At 36.0% G+C, this 13,760-nt stretch overlaps 2 protein-coding genes across 3 annotated transcripts in view; one reads left to right on the forward strand and one right to left on the reverse strand.

Annotated features, from left to right (window-relative positions):
* Positions 1 to 4,659, forward strand: part of LOC137274075 (E3 ubiquitin-protein ligase HERC2-like) — a 127,993-nt gene extending 123,334 nt beyond the window's left edge. Inside the window, exon 81 of the mRNA XM_067807064.1 lies at positions 81 to 4,659. Within this exon, the coding sequence (XP_067663165.1) occupies positions 81 to 356 (276 nt within the window). The 3' untranslated portion in view covers positions 357 to 4,659. The remainder of the gene's footprint in view (positions 1 to 80) is intronic.
* Positions 4,660 to 6,272: 1,613 nt separating this feature from the next.
* Positions 6,273 to 13,760, reverse strand: part of LOC137274076 (neurobeachin-like) — a 222,663-nt gene continuing 215,175 nt past the window's right edge. For both annotated transcript variants that reach the window (XM_067807066.1, XM_067807065.1), the window contains 2 exons: positions 13,196 to 13,347; positions 6,273 to 12,656 (listed from right to left, as the gene is read on the reverse strand). In XM_067807066.1, the coding sequence (XP_067663167.1) occupies positions 12,563 to 12,656; positions 13,196 to 13,347 (246 nt within the window). In that variant the 3' untranslated portion in view covers positions 6,273 to 12,562. The remainder of the gene's footprint in view (positions 12,657 to 13,195; positions 13,348 to 13,760) is intronic.

Genomic DNA, 13,760 nt, shown 5'->3' on the forward strand with positions numbered 1-13,760 from the left:
CTATGATACACTGAGTAGTATATGGCTGGTAACTGTCTAGTATCAATGTGGATGTTTATTTGTCCATGTTGACTCTGCAGGTGTTGGACAAGTACAACCCTCCGGACCACTTCCTCCCTGAGAGCTACACATGCTTCTTCCTACTGAAGATGCCACGCTACTCCTGTAAGACTGTACTAAGGGAAAAACTCAAGTATGCTGTCCACTTCTGCAAGTCTATTGACACAGACGATTACGCCCGAGTTGCCCTAACTGGTGACGTCATGGACGACGACACACCAGAGGCCAGCGATGACACTGATGATGTTGATAGTGGAGAGAGTGAAGGAGAGATTGTTGATTCAGACGCAAGTTAGCTTTTCCTGGCTGTGAAGTTCTGAACTTTTTAGTTTCTCAAAGAAATGGAAACTGTTTGACTAGGTGTATGACTCAGTGTTAGGTATGATTTGTCAGTTGATTTTTTAATCGATGTTTGACACAAAGCTTGACATAAGACATTGTTTACCATGATGTTTGACTCCATGTTTGACATTATGTTTGACTTGATGTTTGATATGATGTTGGACCCATTGTTTAACTCAGTGTTTACATTTGAGAAACAATCACGACAACATCTGTGACATTTTTTGTGAGAATGATGAAACAACCTGTTAGATGCCGGATGAATATTTTTGTATGGAAAACCATACCAGATTTGCATTGATAATTATTTTGCAAGACTGTGATACGATTATTTCAGTCCATAGTTTGGGCTTTCGGTGCAGGGAGGCCCTTATCATGGATTGAGCAACAGATATGGAAACCAGGTTATTTGTGACAGGAGACAGATTGAAACCAGATGTATAAGAAAACTGTTCACCTTCCAGATGTGTCAAGGCTCTGCAGATCTTTATACTCCAACTGCTTATCATGGGTGGATAATTTGTACTTTATTGTTTTAGGGTAGTTTTATGTGATGACACACTACAAAAGCTGACACTCAGCCATCTGGTAGCTCAGCCAACTGGTGGCCATCTTGTAAAGGGAGACAACCAGGACTGTTTGCAGTGATTGACTCCAACACTATGAATTAACAGGACATGTCATCATATTTTCATCAAAGATAATCTGAATTAGTAGGTTATCTGCATTGTCATATCAATCTTTTCCCCATTTTAGTTGTAAGTTTTGCTCACTGCAGTCAACATGGCAACAAATAATACACGACCATCCCACCACTTTTCAATTATTTGTAAATTGGGAGACATATTGTAATACAGCTGAGTTGTTAGCATTGTTAATATTTCAAGAAAACTGTCTCTATCTCAGATTACAGTATTATTCAATTATTTATTTGTATATAGGCTGGCTTTGGTTACTGTTGTATATCAGAGTCATTGAAGCTTTTACAACTGTGTTTCACGAAAAATACTGATATAATGAATAAAAGATTGAATATTTACTGAGGGGCAGTGGGGTAAGGTTATGGTTAAAGTGTTCACTTGTCATGCCGAGGATCTAGGTTCAATTCCCTACATGGGCACAATGTGTGAATCCATTTCTGGTGTCCCCAATCGTGATAGAACTGAAATATTTCTGAAAATGGAGTAAAACTAAACTTGCTAACATGGTAGGCACAAGGGCGCTTTACTCCTTCTCTTGAGTCCCCATCACACAGCCTTGCAATGCACAGCAAACTGGAATAGCTCAAATATGACCTGAAAACTATATGTTTTGTTTCTTTTTATAAATTTGTTTCATAAATTTTACATATGACAGTTTGATATAAAATAAATAAGGAATTAATACCAAACATCTGAATTTCATAAATATTTGTAGAAAACAGAATATCATGTTTGTGTATACATATCTCCTAAATATATCACGCCCAACCATATCATGCTGTGAAACAAACTTACCAGGGATAAATACTGATTTAGGACTTTCTGTGGGATAGTTCGATTAGTTGTTGTCAGTTTCAGTTTAGTTTTGTTAGTATTTTAAAGCTACTTGTCAGCTGTGCTTGTCTGTAGAGCTGTATATTGTGGTAGAACTGATCATTTTACTACATCAGGTCATGCTTTGAAGGGAAAAAATTGTTTTGATATTATCCCAGAAATATGTAATTAGAAAGATTAGAAAGTTTTTGAAATTGTTGGTGCCTATACTGAAATGATTATTTGTTGAACAAAACGTTAGGTCCTGAATAAACACATGAAGAAATTAATAATTAAATAAGTGCATAAGTAAATACATACACTTTTGAATAAGTATGTGAATTAACAAGTTCCTCTGCCACAAAAGACAAAATATATTTGTTTGTAATGATATTCATGACAAATCATCAGTGTTTTTTCTAAGCATTGAATATGTGGCAATATTTGAATAACATTTTGTAAGGTGCAGAGACATTCGCCATGCCATCGTTACTGACATGCCAAGACAGCTATTGTGATATGTATGTGTCATTGAGCTTGGGTGCTTAATTTATGTTGTGTGATTGGTCGCAATATGCTCGTGCTCATGCATGTGGAAGGATACCGTAGTGCTCAGTTAACAGACATGGCTGAGCACCATATTGATTCAGCGAGGTAGCTGCTTAGCCTAGTGATTAAAGTGTTTGCTCATCACACCAAATTCCCTACATGGATACAATGTGTGAAGCCCACTTCTGATGCCCCCTGCCGTGATAATGCTGGAATATTGCTAAAAGTAGCGTAAGACAATACTCCTTCACTCACTGATATTCAGATGAATTCCTGAAGTGGCTTACAGCACTTCCTACCATTGATGATCGTCTGGCACAATTTATGTGTATCTTATGCTAAAATTTTCCAAAAAGTTAGTTTTTGTCAGTCTAAGTAATGCAAATTGGCTGGAATGTTGTTACGATGTAGTGAACTGGGTAAGAAGATGCTAATACTGTTTTAAGAGTGGGATGTTTAGTGTTTTTACAGTAACAGGTATATATGTAGATCATACAAAAAATATTTAAAATTGGAAACTTGTTGACATTTTGACTAGAATGTTCTTTAATCTAATAATATCTAATATCTCATCGTAGAAATTTAGGTTTTATGTGAATGTTACAGTTTGAACATGCTGGCAATGTGTTCATTAACAGCTGAAATGAGATTGGGAGTCGATCATATTGCTGTAACGTTATGCAGTGGGAATAGTTTGTTTAGTGGTAGTGATGATTAAATTCACTTTTTTTCTCGATGGTATTGAGCTGAATTTTAGCGTTGATGAAATTGGAAAATCAAGGTTTGGACGAAAAGCCAGGCTGTCTGTTAAATGAGCAACATGGTATTGTATATGAACAGTTATATCCCCTAGGTTTGTATACCTTGTATATATTTGTAGATTTATATGACAAAGGTTTATCTGTTAAGACATGACCGTTCTACATAAAAACACAAATTTTTTTTCAAAAACAGTTTTAAAAGTATTTGATTTTTTGATATATGATAACTGTTCATTATTGATTGTTTCAGTTAGACTTGACTTGTTGGTAGTCATAAAGTTTGTATCAAAATTATTCCTCTTTAAAGTTAAAATAATTAACTATCAAGTTTAAAACTAAATTATTTTAAGGTACTTTAACATTTTCTAGGATGGAGAGTTAAAAACTAACACACAGTATCTTTGTTGCTTGAAGTCATGGTGCCAACATCAGATACAAACCATAATACTAGTCAGGATTCTCTACTGTTGTCTGTGAGAGATGCCAAATATGATCAGATCATCAGGTGCCAAGACTTTGGTCATGCACCTACTGTAGAAGGAGACCTGCTTATTTATAGACTGTCATCATAAAGCTGTAAAAATGCTGCACGTAGCATTAACAACAAAATAATTATTGATAGTTTGAGGAGTCAGATTATTTCATAGTTTGATAAGCATACATGTATGTTGTTTCAGAAAAGAGATTAGAATACATAGTTCTGAAAGTTTTAGCTTGCGTTAAATATCTTTCTATCATGGCTATGCGTTGTTTCCAAATGAAATTTAGAGACTATCAGTTCTGGATAACATCTAATTTCCCAACAAAGTATGATTATCTTCTAATTCAACATCAGGACAAATTATGTGTTAAACTGATGCTAGATAATTGATATCACAGTATTTTATAAAAATCATGAATAGTTTGAGTATAATAGGATGCTTATCAGTGATTTGTACTTCATCATGAATTAATATGGTTGTGTTTGACGCTGACATTATTCCTACAAGAGTCCTGTTGTTGCTAGCAGTTGTACCATTTTTGTACCATTTGTGTACCATTTGGGTCCAAGTTCCATCTTATTTATCAGGCCCATGTCAGTGTTTTGTATGGCTGAGATCATAATTATATCATCAGTTAGCTCATATTTGGTGCACAAAATTTTCAAATCAAAGTATCTATGTCTGTCTGAGACAGCAACGATTTTGTCATTTTTGAAACAGCTCATTTTAACCATCTTTTTGGATAGATTAAATAAAGAAATGTGTAGTCTCCTTGTGTGATGTGTGAAACTGTTGTGCTCAGCTAATGTAAATATTGAATATTGTACATGTGCAGATGATGCTTTGTAAATATTGTATAGCAGTGTGTCTCCATGTCTGAACCTCAACTGGGAGGGTTTTATTCACACTGGTTTGTATCAAGCTGTACAAAAAAATAAACATTTCAAGATTTGTGGTTTGTTTGTTTTGAGCGAGCATGGGAGTGTTGCACACCCAAAATTTGTCTGCTGTTTGTTTCTGGAGCAATGACTTGATCAAGGTCTGCACAGATATAAGTGTAGTTGTGAACTGGTGCTTTCTGCTCTTAAGGAATATTTTCAACTAACAAATGCACAAATTCCAACCATAAAATGTCAACATCACAAGCACATATATTGGTATACAATGAATACTGCTTGGGAACTTGGTCACAGTGAGAGTGGGGTCTTTGATACCTAATAAGTTTATTGTGACAAATGATCCCATAAAAAAAGTGTAAAATAATACAAAGTGTTCCTGTAAGGGTTTATCATCTTTCATCATAAAGCATGTGCTATTTTATCTGTGAAAAAAACCCATACATATCAATTTCTATGAATAGGTCAAATCTCACAGAAATTTGTGATTACAAAACTGATGTAACCAACTGACGGGGTATGATTTGTCCAATCTGGTCAGTGAATCGGATTTGGACCTAATGTTAGTAAACTCTAATCCAACTCTCATGTAATATTGATTTTCAAGGTACACAGGCCAATAATTACCTAACCCTTCCCTTGCGACATAACGCAAAGTTTTTGTTGCAAAAATCACAAAGACTCCACTCTCACTGTAACAAAATTCCCCAACGATCCACTGTAACAAAGTTCCCTAACCTAACGATGATGAAGAGTGACAAAGACTTTGAACCTGACCACCCAATCCTGTTGGTCACCTCTTATGACAACCATGGATTACTGAAGACCAATACTAACCCCAAATATGAATCTGGTACATACATATGCTCACACGATATGGAGTTTCCAGTGATACTACTGTTGCGCAGAAACTATGTTAGATTTGCGTTAACAGCACAGAAATAGTTTATGTTTGAGCTCGATGAAGGCTGCATATTTATGAACGCCCAAGCACTATAATTGGCACATGCCTAAAGAAACCATCCGTCCATACTGTATCAAATTATGAATATGATACATATATATGCTCACACGATATGGAGTTTCCAGTGATACTACCGTTGCACAGAAACTATGTTAGATTTGCGTTAACAGCACAGAAATAGTCTGTTTGAGCTTGACAAAGGTCGTATAGTTTAGGACCCCTAAACACCTTACTTTCCACAGGCCTAATGTAACCATCCTCCCATATTGTATCAAATCATGAATCAGATATATGTATATGCTCACACGATACAGAGTTTTTAGTGATAATACTGTCGCGACGGAACTGTGTAGGATTTGCTGCAAGATAGCACAGAAATAGTCTATGTTTCGGTTCGACAAAGGTCGGATAGTTATGGATGGCCAAACACTATAATTAGCACATGCCTAAAGAAGCCATGATTCCATATTGTAGCAAAATATGAATCTGATACGTATATATGCTCACACCAAACAGTGTTTTCAGTGATACTACTGTTGCGCATTAACTGTGTAGGATCTGCAGCAAGATAGCACAGAAATAGTCTATCTTTGAGCTCGACGAAGGCTGTATGGACGCCCAAACACCATAATTAGCACATGCCTAAAGAAACCACCCTTGCATCAAAATATGGTAAACTTGTTACTGAAGACAAGGCACATTGCTTGTTGTTCCATTCTTTATTATGACAACTTGTTTCTAGATAAGAGTACATTATTTAAAACGGCTACTAGCATTACAGAAGTGAAGCTTGAACATATATTTTTATAGATTTGTATACATACCAGTCTGGTGACTTCAGTCACTGTCAACAAATTAATACATGCAAAGAGTGCTATTGACATGTGAAGCAAGTTAGCAATACCCCAGTAGGGCCATCTTTCTGTGGTGAGTTTGTTACATTGGTGTGTGCTGAAACACAGAATCAGGAGGAAGTGCAACTTAAGAAAACTGTCATCAGCTGGATGTCAAAGGTCACTTGCTGTTCAAGTCTATTGCCATTCACTGTTGGTGGATATTGTTTACTCTGCTATAACATCACATGAAAATCTATGAATGATCACAACTGCTTGATCAAAAACAAGTCACTGGATATGAAGAAATGGTCACAGGACAAAGATTACAGCAAGATTTATTCAGGTGCTTCATGAGGATATTATGGTTCATGTGAATGTGAATTTACATGGGAACAGTATTTCACATGTCAACCTAAATTGTGAATCAAGCTTCACATGTCAATCTGAAGTGTGAATCATGCTTCACATGTCAACCAGAAGTGTGAATCATGCTTCACTTGTCAACCTGAAGTGTGAATCATGCTTCTCTTGTCAACCTGAAGTGTGAATCATGCTTCACATGTCAACCCAAATTGTGGAGCAAGTTTTACTTAAACCCCAACATGGATCAATCTTCAGCACTGAAATGTGAATCAGTATGTGAAACGTGTTTCAAACTGAAACGAAAGTTGATTCACAGAACCAAAAATCAATTATAAATTGAGCCAGTGACCATACATACAATTGGGCTTTATCTTACACTTGAATCATTCAAGTTGATATGTTGTGCAGTAAGTTCATCTGATTAATAACAGAACCAAATACCTGTGGTGTCAACATTTGTATAAGATATTATACACTTGCACAATATAATCAAGAATGTACACTTTGAATAACTCACAAACAAGTGTTTATCCCAGCCCCATCATCAAATAAATACTATGGTCTTGGCCATTACACAACCTTATTTGAAAACTAGAACAACAGTCTGTGGACATGTACGGCGTATCATCAGCTTATACAATATATATACAATTGCTTATCTTGTAGGGTACAACCCCATTTAGCAGGGGCAGTGAGTCCACAACTTCTACACTACTCATACAGAGATACCGTACTTTAAAGTTAAAATGAGTTATCTCCCCTTAACAGGTTAACATTTTTAACTATATGATGCATTTTGTTTACACAAGTCCAATAACATGCCTCTATTCATAGCTTCAAGGAGTTATCTCCCTTAAACTTACTTCATCAAGGGAGGTAACTCTCAGAGACAATGTTTACCCTAATACTACCATTGAAACAAGCAAAAAAAAGGCTAAAGGGAGAGAACTCATTTTTATTACAGACAATATCATGCATCAGAGTTTCAGTTGAGGAAACATTTTGAGCAATATATAGTTGGACCTGCACTATAACAACATGAACAGACATCCTCCATTCACATTAGACATTTACCATTCATCTCAATCACAGTGTACTGAGAAACCAACTTTACTGTTAATAGCAAACCAAAATGAAATGGATGACAAAAAAGTTCATTAGCACAAAAACAATATACACACAACAGCAATGTTTGCACACGTATTTCCACAAAACTTTTAGAATAAATGAAAGCGATTGTTGACATGATTCTCAAACAATCAAACTAAATATGAATCTAGTTACATTTCAATCACCCACAATCAAGATCAAAGTAATAGGATATTGAGCTCTCTCTGTTAGTACCTCAGCGTCAATACTGAAATGAGGACATAATATGGTAATATATTGCCAGTCTTTCATGCTAGAAATGCAAGCGTTCTCTCTTGGCATTCGTTTCCTCACGAGTGATTCTTGGGACTCCGCTCTTCAACAACAAGCAGCCTGGAATGTTAGTCCAAACATGCGCACCAAAATAAAACTATAATCTTTAACAATACAACCAGATTAAATTTAACCACTTCAACTCAAACCATCCACTGTATGTAACAGAAAACTGACAAAAATACTGCAAGCTTTGCTCAACAGTTAGGATCAACATTACCACAACACTGGAATGAAAATGAGAATACGTTCTTATATATCTAAGGGCACATATCCCTTAGTGAGGTTAATTTTCTACAACTGATAGCAATTATACTGTACTGGGCCACCTTCCTCAAAGTGATCGCAGCCATACAACATTCGCAAGTCTGTGTTAAAGTATGGAACTTATAATTGATTTGATGAACATGGCTCTGATGTACTTGCACCTCCATTTCTAACCTTGAAATTGTCATTTCCAGACTTTAGAGGTGATACATGCCCTTAAATGTTAAGAATAACAAAGAAAACATGAGATTCAGAAATACAACAGTAAACTGAATCTTTTAAGAAAGACTTTACAACAGATAGAACTCTGAAAAATGGTTTAGTAAGGAATGTTAAGCCATTAATTCACAACCAGGATTACCAAAGATTAACCATTCTGAGCTAGGATTAGTGAATTAATTGAGGTTTTGAAGGAATGTACACTAGTTAAAATTCAGGTAATTTTAAAATATTCAAAGAATTTTTATATGCTTTCTTAAAAATACAGTCTCAAAATATCACTGTTTCACATTGCTTTAGATGAAAGAAAATACCAAAACTACATTTCTTACGCAGAAATAATTTGAAGTACTGTACAAAAATGACACAGATACTGGAACATAAAGATGTAGAAAAAAGTCCAAGACTTCCAGAACTCCCTCTTCACCATTAGTACCGGTAAACATTAATGGTATAATTCACACATCAAGGTAAACTCCTCGTACATAGGCAGCCAGCAGACCTCTAGTCTACAATTGCATAGGCAAAATGTAACCATGACTTGGAGCAGAAAACCAACTGATTCACCATCGGGACTTGATTCTGTGTTTGTGAATTCGGCATGTGGCTGGACTGACACTCTGACCTCATCTCATCCGAAAATTGCATGATCCAAGATTTTGTATTTTAATTCACTCATTCCAATAAGTTCATTCATCTGTTGCAATGTGCACAGGAAAGAATATTCAGTGCAAACCTTCAACTGTATCATGAAACATGTTACATGCTATAGTGTCAAGATTGATTTCTAACACTTTTAACAAATTTTCTGGTTATACTTATAGAATATTACATATAAATCTTATCCTACACCCTGTATGAGACTACACGACAGAGGGACAGGATCTCCAGGACTAGATTTGATATAATAATATTAATAATAATATTAGTCCATCTATAAAACATCAAATTCCATTCTGTATATGAATAATCATGGCACTACACTATACCCCTATCAGTGGGTCAGTGTGCATTCAGATTTAGTTCTAACGTTCCTTCTGTGAACATGGATATTAGATGTGAAAATACATAAATGGGAACCTAATGCGCATAGAATTAGACCAGATATACAAGTGTGATATATATTTTTCCAATGATCTGAAACAAAGGCAAAAAGCCCCTCTCACCTAGCTGTTCAATATCTGGCCTTAGATTGGAACTAGTTGTTCTATAAGTAGGATTAAAGCATGATCATACAGATGATATAGGCAAAGAAGTTAAAATATTAGAAGTTAACAAAAGCAACATACTGCCTTTAACTACCCTGGAGAGTGTCCATTCTTTGTAACAGAGTTTCAGCAATAAAATATCAATTAAAAACAAACAAAAGCAATTGATATACACAGCGGCTATTCAACATTTTGATATAAACAATTTATAAATATTTTTTTACTTTTATACAAGCAGTTTGGATAGATGTCTATTAAATACTTTTGTCCTACCACATGGTAACACTTTGTAACATCTTGTGACATGACGACTGAGGTAGACATCACTGTGTGTCCCTCGGACGACAATACAACTTGCATGATGTTGATACAGTATCAAATAGTGGACTTATGACAATACATGTTTTGACATACTGAGACTCTTCCCATCAAAATATTATATCTAAACATGTTATTCCTTCCAAACTTTCAAAAATGAATTAGCTATGGCATGTGACAAGACATTTCTAAAAAAGAAAAATAATCAACAATCAACTCAGCTTATATCTAGTCTCTGGATTGAATACATTTTACTGAAAAATCGGTTCCAAAATTTGATTAATACAATATAATACAAAGAAATCCAGTCACCTTTACCACTTTCATATTGAAACTATTGTTATCTAGACTTGCAACATATTCTAGACTATCTAGAAATGTATTGGGTACATTTGTTAAAGGGTCTGTAGGGCAGATTAACAATTAACTAATTCACTTACAAATAATATAATACACAGCAACAAATTCTATATTAAAAGAGTTACTCCTATTTTAATCACTTTACATCTGAAATATGATTGCATTAACCACTCACTAATACACCAACAAATGCCAATAAATAAACCTGCCTGTCGATTCACCAGGAAAAAATGCTATATTTCTGCAGTAGATGCTCCAATGGCCTACTTTAGGCCAGTCTGTTGGCAGTATGATGTTGAACTGAGACTGCAAGTCAAATTGTCACATTTACAGAGAAATATTTGCACACTTCCCAAGGATCAAATGTCAGCATCCGTACATGTTTGACATAACCACAACAGATTAGCGTATATAACTTACTCCTACCCCTCTTCCTTTGGACTTAATCTCAGTGTATTTATTTTGAACCATTCAGACACTGTTAGACCTTTGTTTTCAACACTCCAGTGTGGTTTGAAAACTCAGATGTGTTGCACATCATTTCTGTGTTTCATGTCATATAGATGTTTCACATCTAGTTTATGTTGTACATCTTACATATGTTGACATCATATATGCTGCATTTCACATATGGTGAACATCATATGTATGGTGCACATCTAAAATATGGTGCATACCTTATATTTGTTGCCTATCATATATGTTGTACAACATAAATATGTTGCATGTGCATGTTTTGTGCACTGCAGGTTCTACATGTTGCACTTGCTGGGCTGTAAGCATTGCGCTAGCAATATGTGATGCCTATCTGGTTACAGCACACTGATAATACATCATAGGGGCTGAACGTAGTAAATGATGTGCCCTTATGCAGGAATGTATCAACTCTGTTGTACACAATGAAAACTGTGGGCGTATAAAAAGTTATTTCTTTTCCTCGACAACAACAGGTTTACCAGTCAATACAACTCCATTTTGTACAAAGAACACCATGGCAACTAAACCAGTAATGGGCTATAAATAGTAACCACCATATGAATGTATATCAGCAGTTAACAAGGTAACCACACTATGAATATTTATCAGTGATTTCTGCAACTTAAAAATAACCCAGTATCATAAAGATTGCATTGGGAATAAGTGTCTGCTCAAAAACATGTCTCACTGCACACAAGCAACTGAAAATTTAGAAAAATGCACTTCATCTCAAGCATCATAGCTCATCTCAACATCATGCAGTCTAGATGTACAGTGATATAGTGTGGATGTCCATATAAAAATAGTCTTTGGGGAGGAATCTTTACACAGACTGTGGACAGAGTCACATAGCATATTTAACAAGAAAAGGAATATTGAATTTTTTACAATCTACTCCTTAAAGCTTTCAAGCGGAGTTTCGGAATTCTTGCTATTTTCTATAAAATTCATAACACACCACCAGTGCCACATGACTTTAAGAATCATGTTAGTAGATATTTCCCTGTATTTTAATTGTTAACAGAGGTAAGAAGAAAACCTTTTGACAGATGAAATAAAGAATTACTTGCTTTCCTGTAATGGCCCATTATATCCAAGGTTTGCACAAATAACATATTTTTGTTTTCAAATCAAGTTCTTTAACTAATGTCAGTTTTGAACCTGCAAACCAAGCAATTCAATACGAAGTCATAACATTACATAACACTTTTCAACAGGAAATCTGATTTTAACTACTGTATGTTTCCTAGCATGTATATTTTCTGCACTGGCTAACACCCATTGTTACCAACGCTGTATTCCCGTTACACACCATTCTATCAGGTTCTGGGACCCCAGGATCCATGTGATATGTTTGACAATATTTCAGAGTCGGCAATACAAGATAAACAGACACATTTGATCATGCATGCACTCCCTTCCATTTGACCTTGAACTTCATCCATTAAAGTCAAGGTTGATGTCACAGGTCACACATCAGGTCAATCGGCAGGATCAGTGGTGGTGTACTCCATAATGGCTGAACTATGTGTATCGGTCCTGGTACTCGTGGTGCCATTTGTTGAAATCTATGTTGAATACTAGTAAACAACCCGTTGCTAATCCTGCTATCAAGAACCTGAAATACACATCAAGGAATTAGGATTTGAATAGCTACAGGGAACATTTTAGCATTCAGAATAAGAATGGAGTTCAATATATCACATAGCCCAAACTTCAAAGGTGATGACAAGATTATTGACATTTATGGCAACATGAGTAGGTGAGTGAGTGAGTCAGTTAGTTTAGATTTATGCTGCTTTTCTCAATATTTCAGGAGTGATATGATGGGGGGACACCAGAAATGGGCCTTCATGCATTTTACCCATGTGGGGATTGAACCCAGGTCTTGGCTGTGACAAGCAAATGCTTTAACCACTAGGCTACCCTACCACCCCCTATGGCAATGAGCAGATTCTGCTCCCTCTGGCATCTCTGGGTTGGGGGGTTGGGGGGTTGGGGGGTTTGAGGCAACAAATAGTCAATGGCCTTAATAGTCAATGTCTGCGAATTTCTGATGTGAATTACCTCTGATTGTGTGTGAGCGATAATGAGCTTATACCAGTGGCTTAGTCGTGACCCTGTGTGAGTGACAATGAGCATATTCTGGTGACTTACTTGTGATCGTGTGTGAGCGACAATGAGCGTATACTGCTGTCACAGGTGGGGTATGTGTACAGTAACGTGAAGTCGTGTGACCGCCACACCTCCACCATGCCCTCGTCACCACCCATCATCAAGTACTGGCCATCTCGACTCAGGATCATCGACTGAAATATGATTGGTATCATGATTAGTACAGAAAACTCCACAGCAGAACCATCCATGCATTGTCACAGGTACAATTTACATACAAAATCAAAATAGCAACAAATGAATGATGCTCCAAACGCCCAGAAAATTATACTGGTAAACAATGTGTGTGAACTTGATCTCCCTCAGTAGTACGTAACCCAAGCTATCTTGTCAAGTGGTATGATGTTAACAGAGACACCTTCTCATTCTTCCTGGTACCCATTTATTGCCAGAGGAACAGAGGCATATTACAACCAATGCTACAATACCCATACTGGCCAGTTTCGTAATGCACCATGGACATTTTCACCCATCTTCACTCATGCATACATATGTTGAATTATGTTCTATTTAGGATAACAATTTCTCAGTAAAGTATAGTTTCTAG

The sequence above is a fragment of the Haliotis asinina genome, chromosome 2 (assembly GCF_037392515.1).
Source record: "Haliotis asinina isolate JCU_RB_2024 chromosome 2, JCU_Hal_asi_v2, whole genome shotgun sequence".
NCBI lineage: Eukaryota > Metazoa > Mollusca > Gastropoda > Lepetellida > Haliotidae > Haliotis > Haliotis asinina.